General features: G+C 43.5%; 1 protein-coding gene across 9 annotated transcripts in view; it reads right to left on the bottom strand.

Annotated features, from left to right (window-relative positions):
- Positions 1-15519, bottom strand: part of rhbdf1a (rhomboid 5 homolog 1a (Drosophila)) — a 346823-nt gene that overhangs the window by 136200 nt on the left and 195104 nt on the right. For 8 of the 9 annotated variants that reach the window (XM_070901161.1, XM_070901163.1, XM_070901162.1 and 5 more), the window contains one exon: positions 1261-1396. In XM_070901161.1, the coding sequence (XP_070757262.1) occupies positions 1261-1374 (114 nt within the window). In that variant the 5' untranslated portion in view covers positions 1375-1396. Of the gene's footprint in view, positions 1-1260; positions 1397-13806; positions 13884-15519 lie in introns of those variants that run through there. The other variant, XM_070901167.1, reaches the window with a different exon arrangement.

Genomic DNA, 15519 nt, shown 5'->3' with positions numbered 1-15519 from the left:
TTTATCAATTTCTTGATCCTCCCTTGCTGAATTCTAAAATCCTCCTGATCCTCAGGCTTACTACTCTTTTTGGCAACATTATAAGCCTCTTCCTTTGATCTAATACTATCTTTAACTTCTCGTTAGCCACGGTTGGACCACATTTCCTGTGCGTTTTTTGTGCCTTAAAGGAATGTAGATTTGTTACAAATTATGTATTAATTATTTAAATGCTAGCCATTGCTTGTCTACCATCATACCTTTTAATGTAGTTTCCCATTCTACCTTAGCCAATTTGCCCCTCATACCTACGTAGTTTATTTTGTTTAGATTTAAGACCCTAGATTCGGATTTAACTAAATCACTTTCAAACTTGATATAAAATTCTATCATGTATGGCCACTCTTCCCCAAGATTATTAATTAACCCTTTTGCATTGCACAATACCAGATCTAAAATAGCCTGCTCCCTAGTTAGTTCCTCAACATACTGATCTAGTAAATGATCTTGTATACATTTGGAAAATGATCATGTATACAGGGCATTTGGACCAAAAGGTCCATATGCTGGTGTTTATGCTCTACACGAGGCTCTTCCCACCCTTTTTAAAATCTAACCCTATCAACATATCCTTCTATTCGTTTCTCCTTCATGTATTTATCTAGCTTCTCTTTAAATGCACCTATGCTATTCACCTCAATTACTCCTTGTAGTAGAAAGTTCCACATTCTTACCACTACTAGGGAATTCTCCTGAATTCCTTATTGGATTTATTAGTGGCTCTCATATTTATGACCCCTTTAGTTTTGGAATCCTCCACAAGTGGAAAAATATTCTCTCCATCTACCTGTAAGATACCTCTATCAATCTTCTCTTTTTGAGAGAAAACAGATTCAGCCTGTTCAGTTCTTACTGGTAGTTATAACCTCTCAGATCTGGTATCATCCTTGTATATCTTTTTTGCACCTTCTCCAGTGCCTCTATGTCGTTTTTGTAATGTGGAGACCAGAACTGTTTACAGTGTGGTCTAACCAAAGTTTTATAGAAGTTGAACAGAACCGCTCTGCTTTGAATTTTGTCCCTCTCGAAATAAACCCCAGTCCTGAGTTTGTATTTTTATGGCCTTGTTAACCTGTGTTGCTACTTCCGATGATATGTGATTCTGTACCCCTAGATCCCTTTGCTCCTCTACCCCATTTAGACTCCAAGGAGTATGTGGCCTCCTTATTTCTCCTTCCAACATATATGAAGTGATATATAAAACAATTCTTCCTTTCATACCGGAATAAAGGTAGGCTCTTCCATTGGGGGCTGATTGGCAGGGATATCCAACGTGAGCCAAGGTGGCTTTTTCCTTTGTAAACTGCTTGTACTATCTCGGCGTTCATCGGACATCTTTGCAGTTTAAGGTCGAGATCTGTTGGAGAAAAAGGAAACAGAATTTTGTTCATTTCTCAGCATCTCAGGCTCAGGTCTCAGCAGAATGCAGCTAAATTTCTCCAGTATAGGCAAGTAAATGAGGACAAAGTGAACAAAATTCAAAGTTAAAAACTATTTTTCCTATCAATTAGATACAGGGATTCACTCTAGTTAATCGAGGACCTTGCCTCTCCTCTACTTTGCATTTCAGCATTAATTCTTTCCTCTATTTCCTGAAGAAGGCATAGATTCATGCAGGGATGAATCCACAAGCAACGCCCTCCCATCGTCTTATGTGAGAACTTATACATTCAAATTTAAACAGGGTATGTTTCATGAGCTTGCTCCTCTCCTCACTTGAGATACAGACACGCACACACTCGCACCTGTCAGGGAAGTCCTAGAAGACACAATTTATCAGTTTCATATTCTAGTGTACTGCTGATAATTCAGTCATTTCTAGAACTAAAAACAGTTAAATTATCCAGTAAATTAAATTAAGCAATTGAATTAAAACGGCACAGAAAATTTTTGGTGCTAAATAAAATCAAATTATCCAGTAATTTCTAGCTGAAAGGGAGATACTGTCTTCTGCAGCAGTATCGTATTACTTGTCACATGACTTCTGCTGCTTCAATAACTAAATTAAATGTAAAAAAACCAGACAGGAATGGTTTTAAATCTAATGCAGGAATGTATCATATATTGCACAAGATCGCCTCCGACCTTGCACTGTATCCCTTACCATCCACAACCCCATAACCTCATCCAACCCCACTTCCCTCTTCGCCACTCTTGGAAAAATAAAACTCTCCACAATCACTACAACTGCCCTTTCAAACCCTTAACTTCCTGTCCTTTGCTTTCCATTCACCACAATACTTCTGCAACTACTCAACCACTGCCTCATCTCCACCTCCATGCCCTTGAACCACCTGTAAAACCTTCCATCTAGGTAATTTCCCTTCTATTCCACTTAGTACCTTGCATGTCTTTAGAAGATCTTCTCTCATTCACCTCCATTCAAGACTGAAACGTCCAAAGCCCCAATTTTAACTGAAGGCAGGTTGGGGTGGGGAGGGATAGAAAGCCCCCATGGACAACTGGACGTCAGGCCCACGTCACTTTAATTCCCAGGCCGAATTTACATTTCTCCGCATTGTTCACCGCCTGAACATGGTGGGAATGACAGATGAACAAACAACAATGAGATAATGACCAAAACACGTGTTTTAGTGATGTTGATTGAGGGATAAATATTGGCCAGAACACCGGGGATAACTGCCTTGCTCTTCTTCAAAATAGTTACATGGGATCTTTTATGTCCACCTGGGACAGGAGGGTGTGACGACGAGTGAGGAAGGTATGGGAACTCAGGCTGGAGTGATGGAGGAGCCTCAGCCCTTGCTCTTGTCCAACAGGTTCAAGGCTCTTACTCCCTGTGTAGACGAGAGCAGGGACCACAGCACCGTGGTACAGGGGGCCATTCAAGTGGGTGGAGTAAAAAGAAACGTTGTAGTGGTAGGAGACAGTATCATTAGAGAGATAGATACAGTTCTCCGCAGCCAAGAGCGTGAGACCCAAAGGCTGTGTTGCCTACCTGGTGCCAGGGTTAAGGACATCTCCTCTGGGCTGGAGAGGAACTTGCAGTGGGAGGAGGAAGATCCAGTTGTCGTGGTCCACGTGGGTACCAAAGACATAGGTAGGACAAAGAAAGAGGTTCTGCTAAGAGATTATGAACAGCTAGAGGCCAAATTAAAAAGCAGAATCACAAAGGTAATAATCTCTGGATTACTATCTGAGCCACGAGCAAATTTACATAGGGTAAATAAGATTAGAGAGTTAAACCCGTGGCTCAAAGACTGGTGTGGGAGAAATGGGTTTTGGTTCGTGGGACACTGGCACCAGTACTGGGGTAAGAGGGAGCTGTTCCATTGGGACGGGCTCCATTTAGACTGTGCTGGGACTAGGATCCTGGCGAATGAAATAACTAGGGCTGTAGAGAGGGCGTTAAATTAATTAGTAGGGAGGAGGATTCAGGTGAGCGAAAATTTGAAAAGTCAAAGAATAAAGGAGAAGGCAACAGAGCAGGGTAGCACTGGGGGAAATGGAAACCAGGGCGTGCCAGGAAGGGACAGAATGTATAAACATAAAAGTGAATCAGAAAGTGAGGTCAAAGCAGGAAAAAAATGGTAAAAAAACAAATTTAAAAGCTCTTTATCTGAATGGACATAGAATTCGTAACAAAATAGATGAGTTGACGGCACAAATAGATACAAATGGATATGGTTGGATAGCCATTAAGGAGATGTGGTTGCAAGGTGACCAGGACTGGGAACTAAATATTCAGGGGTATTTGACAATTCGGAAGAACAGACAGAAAGGAAAAGGAGGTGGGGTAGCACTGTTAATACAGGCAGAGATCAGTGGGTTAGTGAGAAACGATATTGGCTCAGAAGATCAAGATGTTTAATCAGTTTGGGTGGAGATAAGGAATAATAAGGGAAAAAAGTCACTGATTGGCGTAGTCTATCGGCCTCGTAACAGTAGCTACACTGTTGGACGAAGTATAAATCAAGAAATAATGGAGGCTTGTAAAAAAAGGAACGACAATAATTATGGGCAATTAATCTTAACCTTTTAAAATCTTAACAACAGTCTTTTTACAAATTAAGACGGTCTGGGGCTTTCCTCTCACGAGTTGATCGTCTCAGTTCAACTTTGGCTCTGGGCGAGCGTTCAGAGTCCGTTGAGACTGAGGGCTGAGTAGCCGATCTGATGGGAGTGGTCATGACCACATCAGAGATTGAAGGCTCAGAGTCAGTAATGTCAGCTGAGTCCTCTGATGAGTGACTTATGATCAGTTTCTAGTTCAAAACGAAGACTAAACAGATACTGGTGCATTTTTTTACCCCACACACAGGCCAAAGCTTCGTTCTCTACCGTACTGTAAGCTCTTTCCGCTTTAGACAGACTTCGCGAAGCATATGCAACAGGTTGTAGCTTGCCCGATTCATTTGCTTGTTGGAGTACACAGCCAACCCCATATGATGAAGCATCACAGGCCAATACAAGATGCTTACACGGATCATAATGAACCAGCATTGTGTTTGAACAGAGCAGATTCTTAGCTTTCTCAAAAACCCTATCTTGAGATACACCCCAGACGCAGTTGTCGCCTTTTCTGAGCAGCACGTGCAGTGGCTCTAGTAAAATGCTCAATCTGGATAAAAAATTACCGAAGTATTTGAGTAGCCCAAAGAATGAATGCAGTTCCGTCACATTCTGAGGCTTGGGTGCGTTTTTGATGGCCTTGGTTTTCGAATCCATGGGTGTGATGCCATCAGCAGCCATCTTCCTCCCCAGGAATTCAACTTCAGGTGCCATGAAGACACACTTTGAACGTTTCAGCCCAAGTCCCACTTTGTCCAGTCGATGTAGAACTTCCTCAAGGTTGTTCAGATGTTCAGCAGTGTCGCGACCTGTGACCAGAATGTCATCTTGAAACACGACAGTTCTAGGGATGGACTTTAGTAGACCTTCCATATTCTTCTGAAATATGGCTGCAGCCGAACGAATTCCAAAAGGACACCTGTTGTAGACAGACAGTCCTTTATGGGTGTTGATGCAAGTAAGTTTCTTCGAAGTGTCAACAAGCTCCTGTGTCATATAAGCTGATGTCAGATCCAGTTTAGTGAACAACTTTCCACCAACTAGCATGGCGAACAGGTCATCAGCTCTCGGTAATGGATACTGATCCTGTTTCGAAAATCATTTAATCGTAACCTTGTAGTCTCCATAAATCCTGACAATGCCATCGCTCTTCAACACAGGAACAATAGGACTGGCCCACTTGTTAAACTCGACCGGTGATATGATTCCTTCATGCTGGAGTCTGTCAAGCTCAATTTCAACCTTCTCCCTCATCATGTACAGAACAGACCGTGCTTTGTGATACAGGCCTTGCATGGAATCCAGGTGAATCTGCACCTTGGTTCTGGTAAAATTACCAACACCCGGTTCAAACAAAGAAGGAAACCTTTTCAATACTTGAGCACACGAAGTATCATCCACCGAGGACAATAGCTTGACATCATTCCAGTTCAGCTTAATTTTCTCGAGCCAATTCCTGCCGAACAGCATTGGACCATTACCTGGGACGATCCATAACGGTAGCTCGTGAACCACAAAGTCAGACGACACCTCGATTGCTGCACTGCTGAGCACCGGTATGAGTTCCTGTGTGTAAGTACGCAACCTGGCATTGACTGGACTCAGCTTCGGTTTCGCAGCCTTAGTGTCCCACAGCTTGTCGAATGTCGTTTGGCTCATTATCGACTGGCTCGCACCCATGTCCAGCTCCATTGATACAGGCATGCCATTCAGCTTCACAGTAATGACTATCGGCTGGCTTTTGCTCAGGAGCAAATATAGTCCATTCACTTCCTCCTCGGGTTACGTATCCGGGCCATCACTGAACTGGTCCTCATCAACCACGTGGTGAAGCGCACCATGCTTGCTCCGTTGTGGACACATCCTGTGAAGATACCCCACTTTCGAACAGCCATTGCATGAATATTGTCTAAGCCGACACTGATGAGGCCGATGATTGCCCCCACAACGCCAACAGGGTGAAATCTGAATTGAACCAGTTGGTGGGCTCTGAGCAGTGGCAAGTTTCACAAATAGCTCTGCCCGAAGACGACACCATTTTGTTTACAGTACTTGCCGTGGAACTCCGACTCATCGATGATATCCGCCACAAATTATCATCCGTCGTCATGCATGCCTGGGCAGTCGCGATGGCCTTTTTCAAATCCAGTGTCTCTGCAGCCAACAGCTTCCTGAGGATCGCATCATGGCTGATGCCTATCACGAAGACATCTCACAGCATGTCTTCCAGCATGTTCCCAAACTTACACAGCTCAGCAAGACATCGCAGGTCGGCGACAAATCCTGACACGACCTGGCCCTCAGCACGAACATGCGTGTAGAAACGCTAGCGTGATATGATGATTCCCTCTTTTTGCATCACTTGGTTACCCACCAACGTACACAATTCTGCTTTGCACTTAACTGCGTAGGTCTCTGCCTCCATGCCGTTGGCCACAAAATACTAATCCAGGCGGTTGACAAAATCCGCCCAATCCTCGCCATCCACGAATCGCTCCAGGATTCCAACAGTGCCCATTGTGCATGCGAAGTTTCTTAAATTACCTCGTCACCAATTGTAATGACTCAAGAGACTGGTTACTGTAAATGCAGTCAGGTGCAACCCGATCCATCTTTATTCCAGACCAAGAGTGCCAGAGTGACAAAGACACCTGGCTTATATACAGGTGACCAAGCACACATGCCACATGCTTACAGCCTGATGACCTCCGACTGCGGCGCGCTCTGGTGTCTGGTGATCCCCAAGCATTAATACATCATATTGATTGGACAAGTCAAATTGGCCAGTGTAGCCTTGAGGAAGAGTTCATAGAGTGAATCCGGGATAGTTTCCTTGAATAGTACGTTGCGGAACCAAACAGGGAGCAGTTGGCGGTGTGAACTGTGAGGACAGTGCTAAGAGGCTGCAGGGTGACTTGGACAGGTTAGGTGAGTGGACAAATGCATGGCAGATGCAGTATAATGTGGATAAATGTGAGGTTATCCACTTTGGTGGCAAAAACAGGAAGGCAGAAAGTTATCTGAATGGTGACAGATTAGGAAAAGGGGAGGTGCAACGAGACCTGGGTGTCATGGTTCATCAGTCATTGAAAGTTGGCATACAGGTACAGCAGGCGGTGAAGAAGGCAAATGGTATGTTGGCCTTCATAGCTAGGGGATTTGAGTATAGGAGCAGGGAGGTCTTACTGCAGTTGTACAGGGCCTTTGTGAGGCCTCACCTGGAATATTGTGTTCAGTTTTGGTCTCCTAATCTGAGGAAGGACGTTCTTGCTATTTAGGGAGTGCAGCGAAGGTTCACCAGACTGATTCCAGGGATGGCTGGACTGCCATATGAGGAGAGACTGGATCAACTGGGCCTTTATTCACTGGAGTTTAGAAGGATGAGCGGGGATCTCATAGAAATGTATAAGATTCTGACGGGACTGGACAGGTTAGAGGCGGGAAGAATGTTCCCGATGTTGGGGAAGTCCAGAACCAAGGGTCACAGTCTAAGGATAAGGGGTAAGCCATTTAGGACCGAGATGAGGAGAAACTTCTTCACTCAGAGAGTTGTTAACCTGTGGAACTCTCTACCGCAGAAAGTTGTTGAGGCCAGTTCGTTGGATATATTCAAGAGGGAGGCAGATATGGCCCTTACGACTAAGGGGATCAAGGGGTATGGAGAGAAAGCAGGAAAGAGGTACTGAGGTAAATATCAACCATGATCTTATTGAATGGTGGTGCAGGCTCGAAGGGCCGAATGGCCTACTCCTGCACCTATTTTCTATGTTTCTATCTAGTGCTGTGTAATAAGACAGGATTAATAAACGACCTCCTAGTAAAGGATCCTTTAGGAATGAGTGACCATAACAAGGTTGAATTTCAAATTCAGTTGGAGGGTGAGAAAGTTGTTTCTCAAAGCAGGGTCCTAAGCTTAAATAAAGGAGACTATAAAGGTATGAAGGCAGAGTTGGCTAAAGTGGACTGGGAAAATAGATTAAAGAATGAGATGGTTGATGAGCAGTGGCAGACATTGGAGGAGATATTTCATAACTAAGCAACAAAAATATATCCCAATAAGAAGGAAAAACCATCCGTGGCTAACTAAGGAAATATGAGATGGTATTTCTTATTGAAAACAAGGGCATACAAAATGGCCAAGACTAGTGGGAGGCCAGATGATTGGGAAATTTTTAAAAAGCCAGCAAGGAATGACTAAAAAAATGATAGAGAGGGAAGTGAGATTATGAAAGTAAACTAGCACGAAATATAAAAACAGATAGTAAGAGTTTCCAGAAGTACATAAAAAGGAAAAGAATGGCTAAAGTAAATATTGGTCCCCTAGACGATGAGACTGCGGAATTAATAAGGGAGAACAGGGAAATGGTAGAGACGTTGAACCAAATATTTTGTATCGGTCTTTACAGTAGAAGACACTAAAAACATCCCAATAGTGGATAATCAAGGGGCTATAGGAAGCGAGGAACTTAATACAATCACTATCACTAATGAAGTAATACTCAGTAAAATAATGGGACTAAAGGCGGACAAGTCCCCTGGACCTGACGGCTTACATCCTAGGGTCTTGAAAGAAATGGCTGCAGAGATAGTGGATGTAATCTGCCAAAATTCCCTGGATTCTGGGACGGTCCCAGCGGATTGGAAAACCGCAAATGTAACGCCCCTATTTAAAAAATGAGTCAGACAAAAAGCAGGAAACTATAGACCAGTTAGCCTAAAATCTGTCGTTGGGAAAATGCTGGAGTCCATTATTAAGGAAGCAATAGTGGGACATTTGGAAACGCATAATTCAATCAAGCAGAGTCAGCATGGTTTTATGAAAGGGAAATCATGTTTGACAAATTTGCTGGATTTCTTTGAGGATGTAACGAGCAGGGTGGATAGGCGGGAACCAATGGATGTGGTGTATTTGGATTTTCAGAAGGCATTCGATAAGGTGCCACATAAAAGATTACTGCACAAGATAAAAGTTCACGGGGTTGAGGGGGGGTAATATATTAGCATGGATAGAGGGTTGGCTAACTAACAGAAAACAGAGAGTCGGGATAAATGGGTCATTTTCCAGTTGGCAAACAGTAACGAGCAGGGATCGGTGCTGGGTCCTTAACTATTTACAATCTATATTAATGACTTGGATGAAGGGACTTTGTTTAATGAAGCCAAGTTTGCTGATGATAAAAGATGGGTGGGAAAGCAAATTGAGAGGAGGATACAAAACATCTGCAAAGGGATGTAGACAGGCTAAGTGAATGGGCAAAAATTTGGCAGATGTTAGAGTATAATGTGCAAAAATTTGAGGTCATCCACTTTGGCAGAAAAAGTAGAAAAACAAATTATAATTTAAATGGAGAAAAATTACCAAGTGCTGCAGTACAGCGGGACCTGGGGGTCCTTGTGCATGAAACACAAACATTTAGTATGCAGGTACAGCAAGTAATCAGGAAGGCAAATGGAATGTTGGCCTTTATTGCAAAGGGGATGGAGTATAAAAGCAGAGAAGTCCTGCTACAACTATGCAGGGTACTGGTGAGGCCACACCTAGAGTACTGCATATAATTTTAGTCTCCATATTTAAGGAAGGATATACTTGCATTGAAAGCTGTTCAGAGAAGGTTCACTAGGTTGATTCCAGAGTTGAGGTGGTTGACTTATGAAGTTAGGTTGAGTAGGTTGGGCCTATACACATTGAAGTTCAGAAGAATGAGAGGTGATCTTATCGAAACATATAAGATAATGAGGGGACTCGACAAGATGGATGCAGAGAGGATATTTCCACTCATAGGGGAAACTAAAACTAGGGGACATAGTCTCAGAATAAGGGGCTGCCCATTTAAAACTGAGATGAGGAGGAATTTCTTCTCTCAGGAGTTTGTAAATCTATGGAATTCTTTGCCCCAGAGAGCTGTGGAGGCTGGGTCATTGAATATATTTAAGGCGGAGATAGACAGATTTTTGAGCGATAAAGGGAATAAAGGGTTATGGGGAGCGGGCAGTGAAGTGGAGCTGAGTCCATGATCAGATCATCCATGATATTATTAATGGTGGCCTACTCCTGCTCCTATTTTTAATGTTATGTTCTTATAGGACCTTGGTTCATCAACTCATCCAAACCACGGCACCTCCGACAGTGCAGCACTGGAGTGTCAGCCTAGATGTTGTGCTCAAGTCTCTGGAGTGGGGCTTGAACCCACAACCTTCTGACTCAGAGACGAGAGCGTTACCCACTGAGCCATGACAGACAACAGGATCAGCTGGGCGGCCTTTCACTGCACCATTTCCAGACTCTGTGCGGATCATTTCAACTTCAGCGGCAGGGGTTGGAAAACTGACTGATCGATGGAAAGGAAAGTTGGGCGGGGCCTATAATGGGTGTGCAAATGAATGCAGTGCAGGTTTTCTGCCCCCGCTGAAGTTGAAAATTGAACAACTGAACATAGTACACAACTGACAGCAGTTTGAAACTGTTCACAGTTGCAAAAATATAATTAAGAATCTTCAAGAATTACGTAGAATGGTGTTTGCAGCCGAGAAACAGGCCATCGGGCCCAACTGGCTGTTTCTGGTGTTTATGCTCCACATGAACCTCCTCCCACCCTACTTCAGCTAACCCTATCAGCATATCAGAGAGAAAGGACCTACAAGTACTTCACTGGTAGTTTTGGGCAATTATTTCTATTTTTGTAGCTAGATAATTATTGCGCTGACGATATCCTTTTCATTGTTTCTAGCAGACTAGCGCCTGGAGTTTCTGCAGTTCTCCGGATTTGCCGCTTTATCTTGGCAGATCCCCCAAAGACACAACTTGCACAGCAAAGATCAGCTCCTGCTACCATTTCTCCAGAGTTGCCATGAATCTTTCGCCAAAGTTAAGGCAAGAGATTGGGAGAATGCCATGGAAATTCTACCCCTAGCTATTCTAAAACTCTATAAAGTAGCCAAACTGTACTTCTTAAAGAAATATTATTTCTTTCTGGGGCAGAATTCTGAGCACCCAAAATGAACAAAATCAGTTTGACTGTGTGAACTCGCTTCGGTGCACTCCTGTGGTGCGGTTCTGCTATTTACTCAATGGACTGACGCAGCACAGCCCCGCCTCTTCCAGTTTACTTTGCATTTCGACAACTGCAGTGACCTTTCTTTTCCCCCCAAGTTTGGTTTCGTGTTTTCTTTCAATAACAAATTATTTTCACATATTTCAGTTCTTTTTGCATGTGACCATTCAGAATTTTGAAGTGGAGCCACCAACAGTACACTGGCTAATGGGCCAGTGCTCTACTTGCTGGAAACAGAAATACTGTATTTGGCTAATATACTGCAATTTCCCACCCACATCTCCCAAGAGAAATGATGGTACAGTAGCCAAATACCACAGTGTTTATATAAATGTTGTCACCGCAGCCTCCAGAGATCATCGCATGAAAAAATAAGAACATTTAGCCGTGGGAAGGCTAGAAAGGCCCTGGGGGAAATCATTAGCATAATCTTTGTTAACCCTTTGAGGATTGCAGGTGCCATACTGAAAGCTGGAGTTCAGCCAAAAGCCTTGGAAGAACACCGCAGTTTAGTACAGTCTGATCTTAGCCACTGGCTCCAATTTTAACTCAAACGTGGCAAAAACATGGCTGGGGGGGGGGGGGGGGGGGACAATTAAAATAAGAACCGTCAATTCCCATTCTGATTCTGTTGCCTTCCCACCATGTCCCTGATCTTGACATGCTCTTCTGAGCAGGCGAGCGGGACACCCACGTGAAGAGAGTGGGGTCCTTTAAATATGCAGATGGGGGTCTGATGATGTCATCAGGACCCCATCTGCAATTTTGGTCTGATGCCCGAGTGGGGAGCAGTGCCCCTGCCCCCGCCACCCCCCCCCCCCCCACCCCCGCCAAATTACCTCCAGATTACCTTCTGCCTCAACCGACAGTCAGGGACCCTTGCCGCTGCCGAGCTCCTGCTCTCGCCCGCCGGTTAGGTAGTGGATCTGGCCAGGTGCAGATGGGTCACTGGGATAATTTATGCAAATGAGGCCGATCTACATCCCCAGATATCCTTGGGTACGCTGCCTACTCTGGGGTTCATACACACTGTACCCACCCCTCCACTTTAAAATCAGGGCCATTGAGTCTCATATTAGCTTAACTCAATGACGGTGATCTGATCCTCCTTCCTTCCCCACCCCCACAGCCTTACTTCATGGAAAATAAACATTTCTTCCTCGTTTTAAAAAAAAACCTTTTTAAATGTATAAAGCAACAGAATACATGCTTACTTTTTCTAGGAAGATCTTAATTTCTAACCTTGTATTATTTCTGGCTCTAGTGCCGATTTACTGCTTCTATTAAGTAGAGAATGGACCAAACTGCTCGTTTGACTGGTATTTTGATTCTCATGTGCACAGCAAATAAATAATCAAAGCCCAAGAATGATTCAATGGTTTTACTCTGGAATCTCAGGAAATCAATATTATTCACAAAAGAGGAAAATGCTAAGTGGGAATACAACAAATCCCACACATTTCTCTACTTACTGCATGCAGTGCTGTCTGACGACGTCAATTTTGCATTAAAAAAATCTTGGCAGCAGTTAAAATACCAGTTTCACTTGCCTCAATCATTAATACAGAAGGCCCCCAGAGAATGGAGGAATCTCAGGAAATCTTACTGAGATAAGGATCTAGCTCCAAATCTCGATAGAGTCTTCCTCCTCCAGAATTACTACTGCAGAGCACAAGGAAAGCAGATGACTCTGAGCTGACTGTCTTGGTGTTGGTATGATTGTTACTGGGTTAAGAGGTTGCATTTTGTGCACGCTGTTGCTTTCTTTCACTTCCCCAGCAGATTTCTGACCTAAACAGTTCTGTCTGGAGCTTGCTAATGTCAAGAACCTTTATTGAGTAATTACTAGAATAGCATTCAAACCAACATATCCAGTAATTGATTTCCTGTGGAACCAGCACTTTCATTTTTCCGCATTGGAGAGTGGTGCTGGCTTTTTATAGATACTTAATGAGACTCTGTAAGCTTTTAGATTGTGCTGAAGAACTGTATGTCTGAAACACTAACTTCTCTCCACAGATGCTGACCGACCTGCTGTGTGTCTCCAGCTCTTTCTCCTTTCCTGAAGAAGAAACACAATCTGTAGCTTCCTGTGGCCAGGGGGACAGAAGCTCTCTAAATGGTGACTATTGGTGGATGATCTCAGGGATATTCATTTTGTTTTTGTCTCGTAATTGACAGTTTAAATTCTGATAAATTTCTTACTTGCTTGCACCATCTTGCATTCACAAACTGTTATATGGCTGCAAAATATGACTATTTCAACAAAAGCTCAACCATGCCAACAGTGCAAACAGGAAAAAAAAAGCATAACATACTTCCCTATCTGCCATGTGGTTTGTTCAAAACTAAATATAGCTTTCTACCAGCACAGGAGTAACCTTGACTTACATTTTGCAAAATGTCCCTGGAAACCAAAAAATACACATTTGAGCATAATTTCATAGTTTGCTGCAGTTTTAGACTGTGCTCTGATACAAGGTTTTGTTGACCATTTTGTCGGTGGTTTCAATAGACAGAAGTAACGTCACTGTGAAAAAATGAATTAGCTATAATTCCATTAAGTGGAGAAAACTAAATTCAACAAGGATTACAGAGACAAATCTATTCTCTGTGCACAAAGCAATCGACAGCTGGTAATTGCAATACATCTTCGGTGTTCTCTGTTATCCATTAGCTTTACCTGTCTCTGTGATCAATTCGTTTTCCACATAATAATTTTCTTCCTGATATCTGCCTCCTAAAATTGGTGTGCCATGTGGCTCTGTAAGCCTTTGAGGGACAACCACAGAACTGAACAGAAAAACAGACAGACTCAGATGGGCTCAATTAGTCATTGAGAAACTGAGCCTTTAAAATGTTTCGAAAAATTCTTCCACTGACTGATTAGGGTCACCAACTCTGGTTGGACGGATTCCTGGAGTTTATCACATGACCTGCTGCCTCCAGCGCGATTGGTCACCCAAAACTTCCATACTCACGGTGCACCGCCTTCCCACACCATTGGGAAACAAACAGGCTCTCTGTTACCCGATTTGATGATACTTCACTCTCGGTCAAACAGCCTTTTCTACCCATCTCCAATATTTTTGTAACTAATAAGCAAAAGTGTTCAAAGAAAGTGGGGGAAAAAAACTTCAATGCCCTGATGATTGTTCCGCGGCCAATGTTAGCATCCGAAACAGACAAGAGCTTTATTTAAACTGGTTTCTTACGCGGGTCATACGATCCCCACGCAATAGTCGTGTACCAATGGGTTGTGCACACTCTTTGCAATGGTACTGGATGTAGAGTGAGTGGCCGAATCAGCTGTCCTTAAAGGACCTGCTGGAGTCTGCTCTCACCCACTCAATGCCTCCGCCAACCCACCCCCTCCCCATCGCCCCCCCCCCGCCCACCACCACCACCCTTGCACCCCCTCCCCGCCACCATCACAACCCCCGCCCCTACTTTAAGTTTTGACTTCTGGCTCCATTTCACAGAGGGTGCCGGATTGCCCTGCCTCCGCCAATGAGCTGGCCATCAGGATATGTTCGAATAAGGTCAGAACATGAATATGGTTTGGGCCTCTCACTAGAGCCACCAATCCATCCACCACCTGCCCGATATGCAGTTAATATGAAAATCAGTACCAGTGTCTTTTGTCCAGCGTAGAACTGAATTATTGTATTGGTTGAGATATCAGGAAATGTCTTTATTTTCCCCTAAATTTCTCAACCTTATTCTCTTTAACTAACAACACTGTGGGAGTACCTTCACCGTACAAACTGCAGCGGTTCAAGAAGGCGGCTCACCACCACCTTCTCGAGGGCAATTAGGTATGCGCAATAAACAGTGGGCTTGCCAGTGACGCCCACATCCCGTGAATGATTAAATATTTATTTGAACTTAATTCAATCTTTTTGGACCTTGCTGTAGGAACTGCCTCAGTGACGAAAACATATCACCACCACAATCCTGAAGGAACGCAATAACAGATGATACAGACTAGCAAAGCAAGCATGGACATCCTTTGGGGAAAGCTTGCGAGATAACTTCCCCAGACAGAAGTCTGCTCTTTCAAACTGAAAGAAGCCAGACCTTTCAGGAAAAAATATTTGTCGAAATGTTTGTTTGCTTGGTTGAGGGGTGGGCGGGGAGAGAAAAACTGTTTGTCATTTACCTTGCAATGACCATTAAGATAATGGACAAAACTTGTATCACTTGCATGTATTGATGCAAATAATGTCCCTTATAAAAAGCTTTTATTTGAATGCATGTTTTAAATTTTGCAATGGCTTTTTCAAAAAATCAAAAACAGCCATTTATTTTACAGTGGGTTTTAATTTTTAAGCAATCAACAGGTCAGTTCTTCCAACTTCCATCATCCAACTAGCGGGTCGGTTGGTAGAGAATG

The sequence above is a fragment of the Pristiophorus japonicus genome, chromosome 15, assembly GCF_044704955.1.
Source record: "Pristiophorus japonicus isolate sPriJap1 chromosome 15, sPriJap1.hap1, whole genome shotgun sequence".
In the NCBI taxonomy this organism is placed as follows: domain Eukaryota; kingdom Metazoa; phylum Chordata; class Chondrichthyes; family Pristiophoridae; genus Pristiophorus; species Pristiophorus japonicus.
Note: the sequence above shows the minus strand (reverse complement) of the source record. Positions and strands in the feature narration are given on the sequence as shown.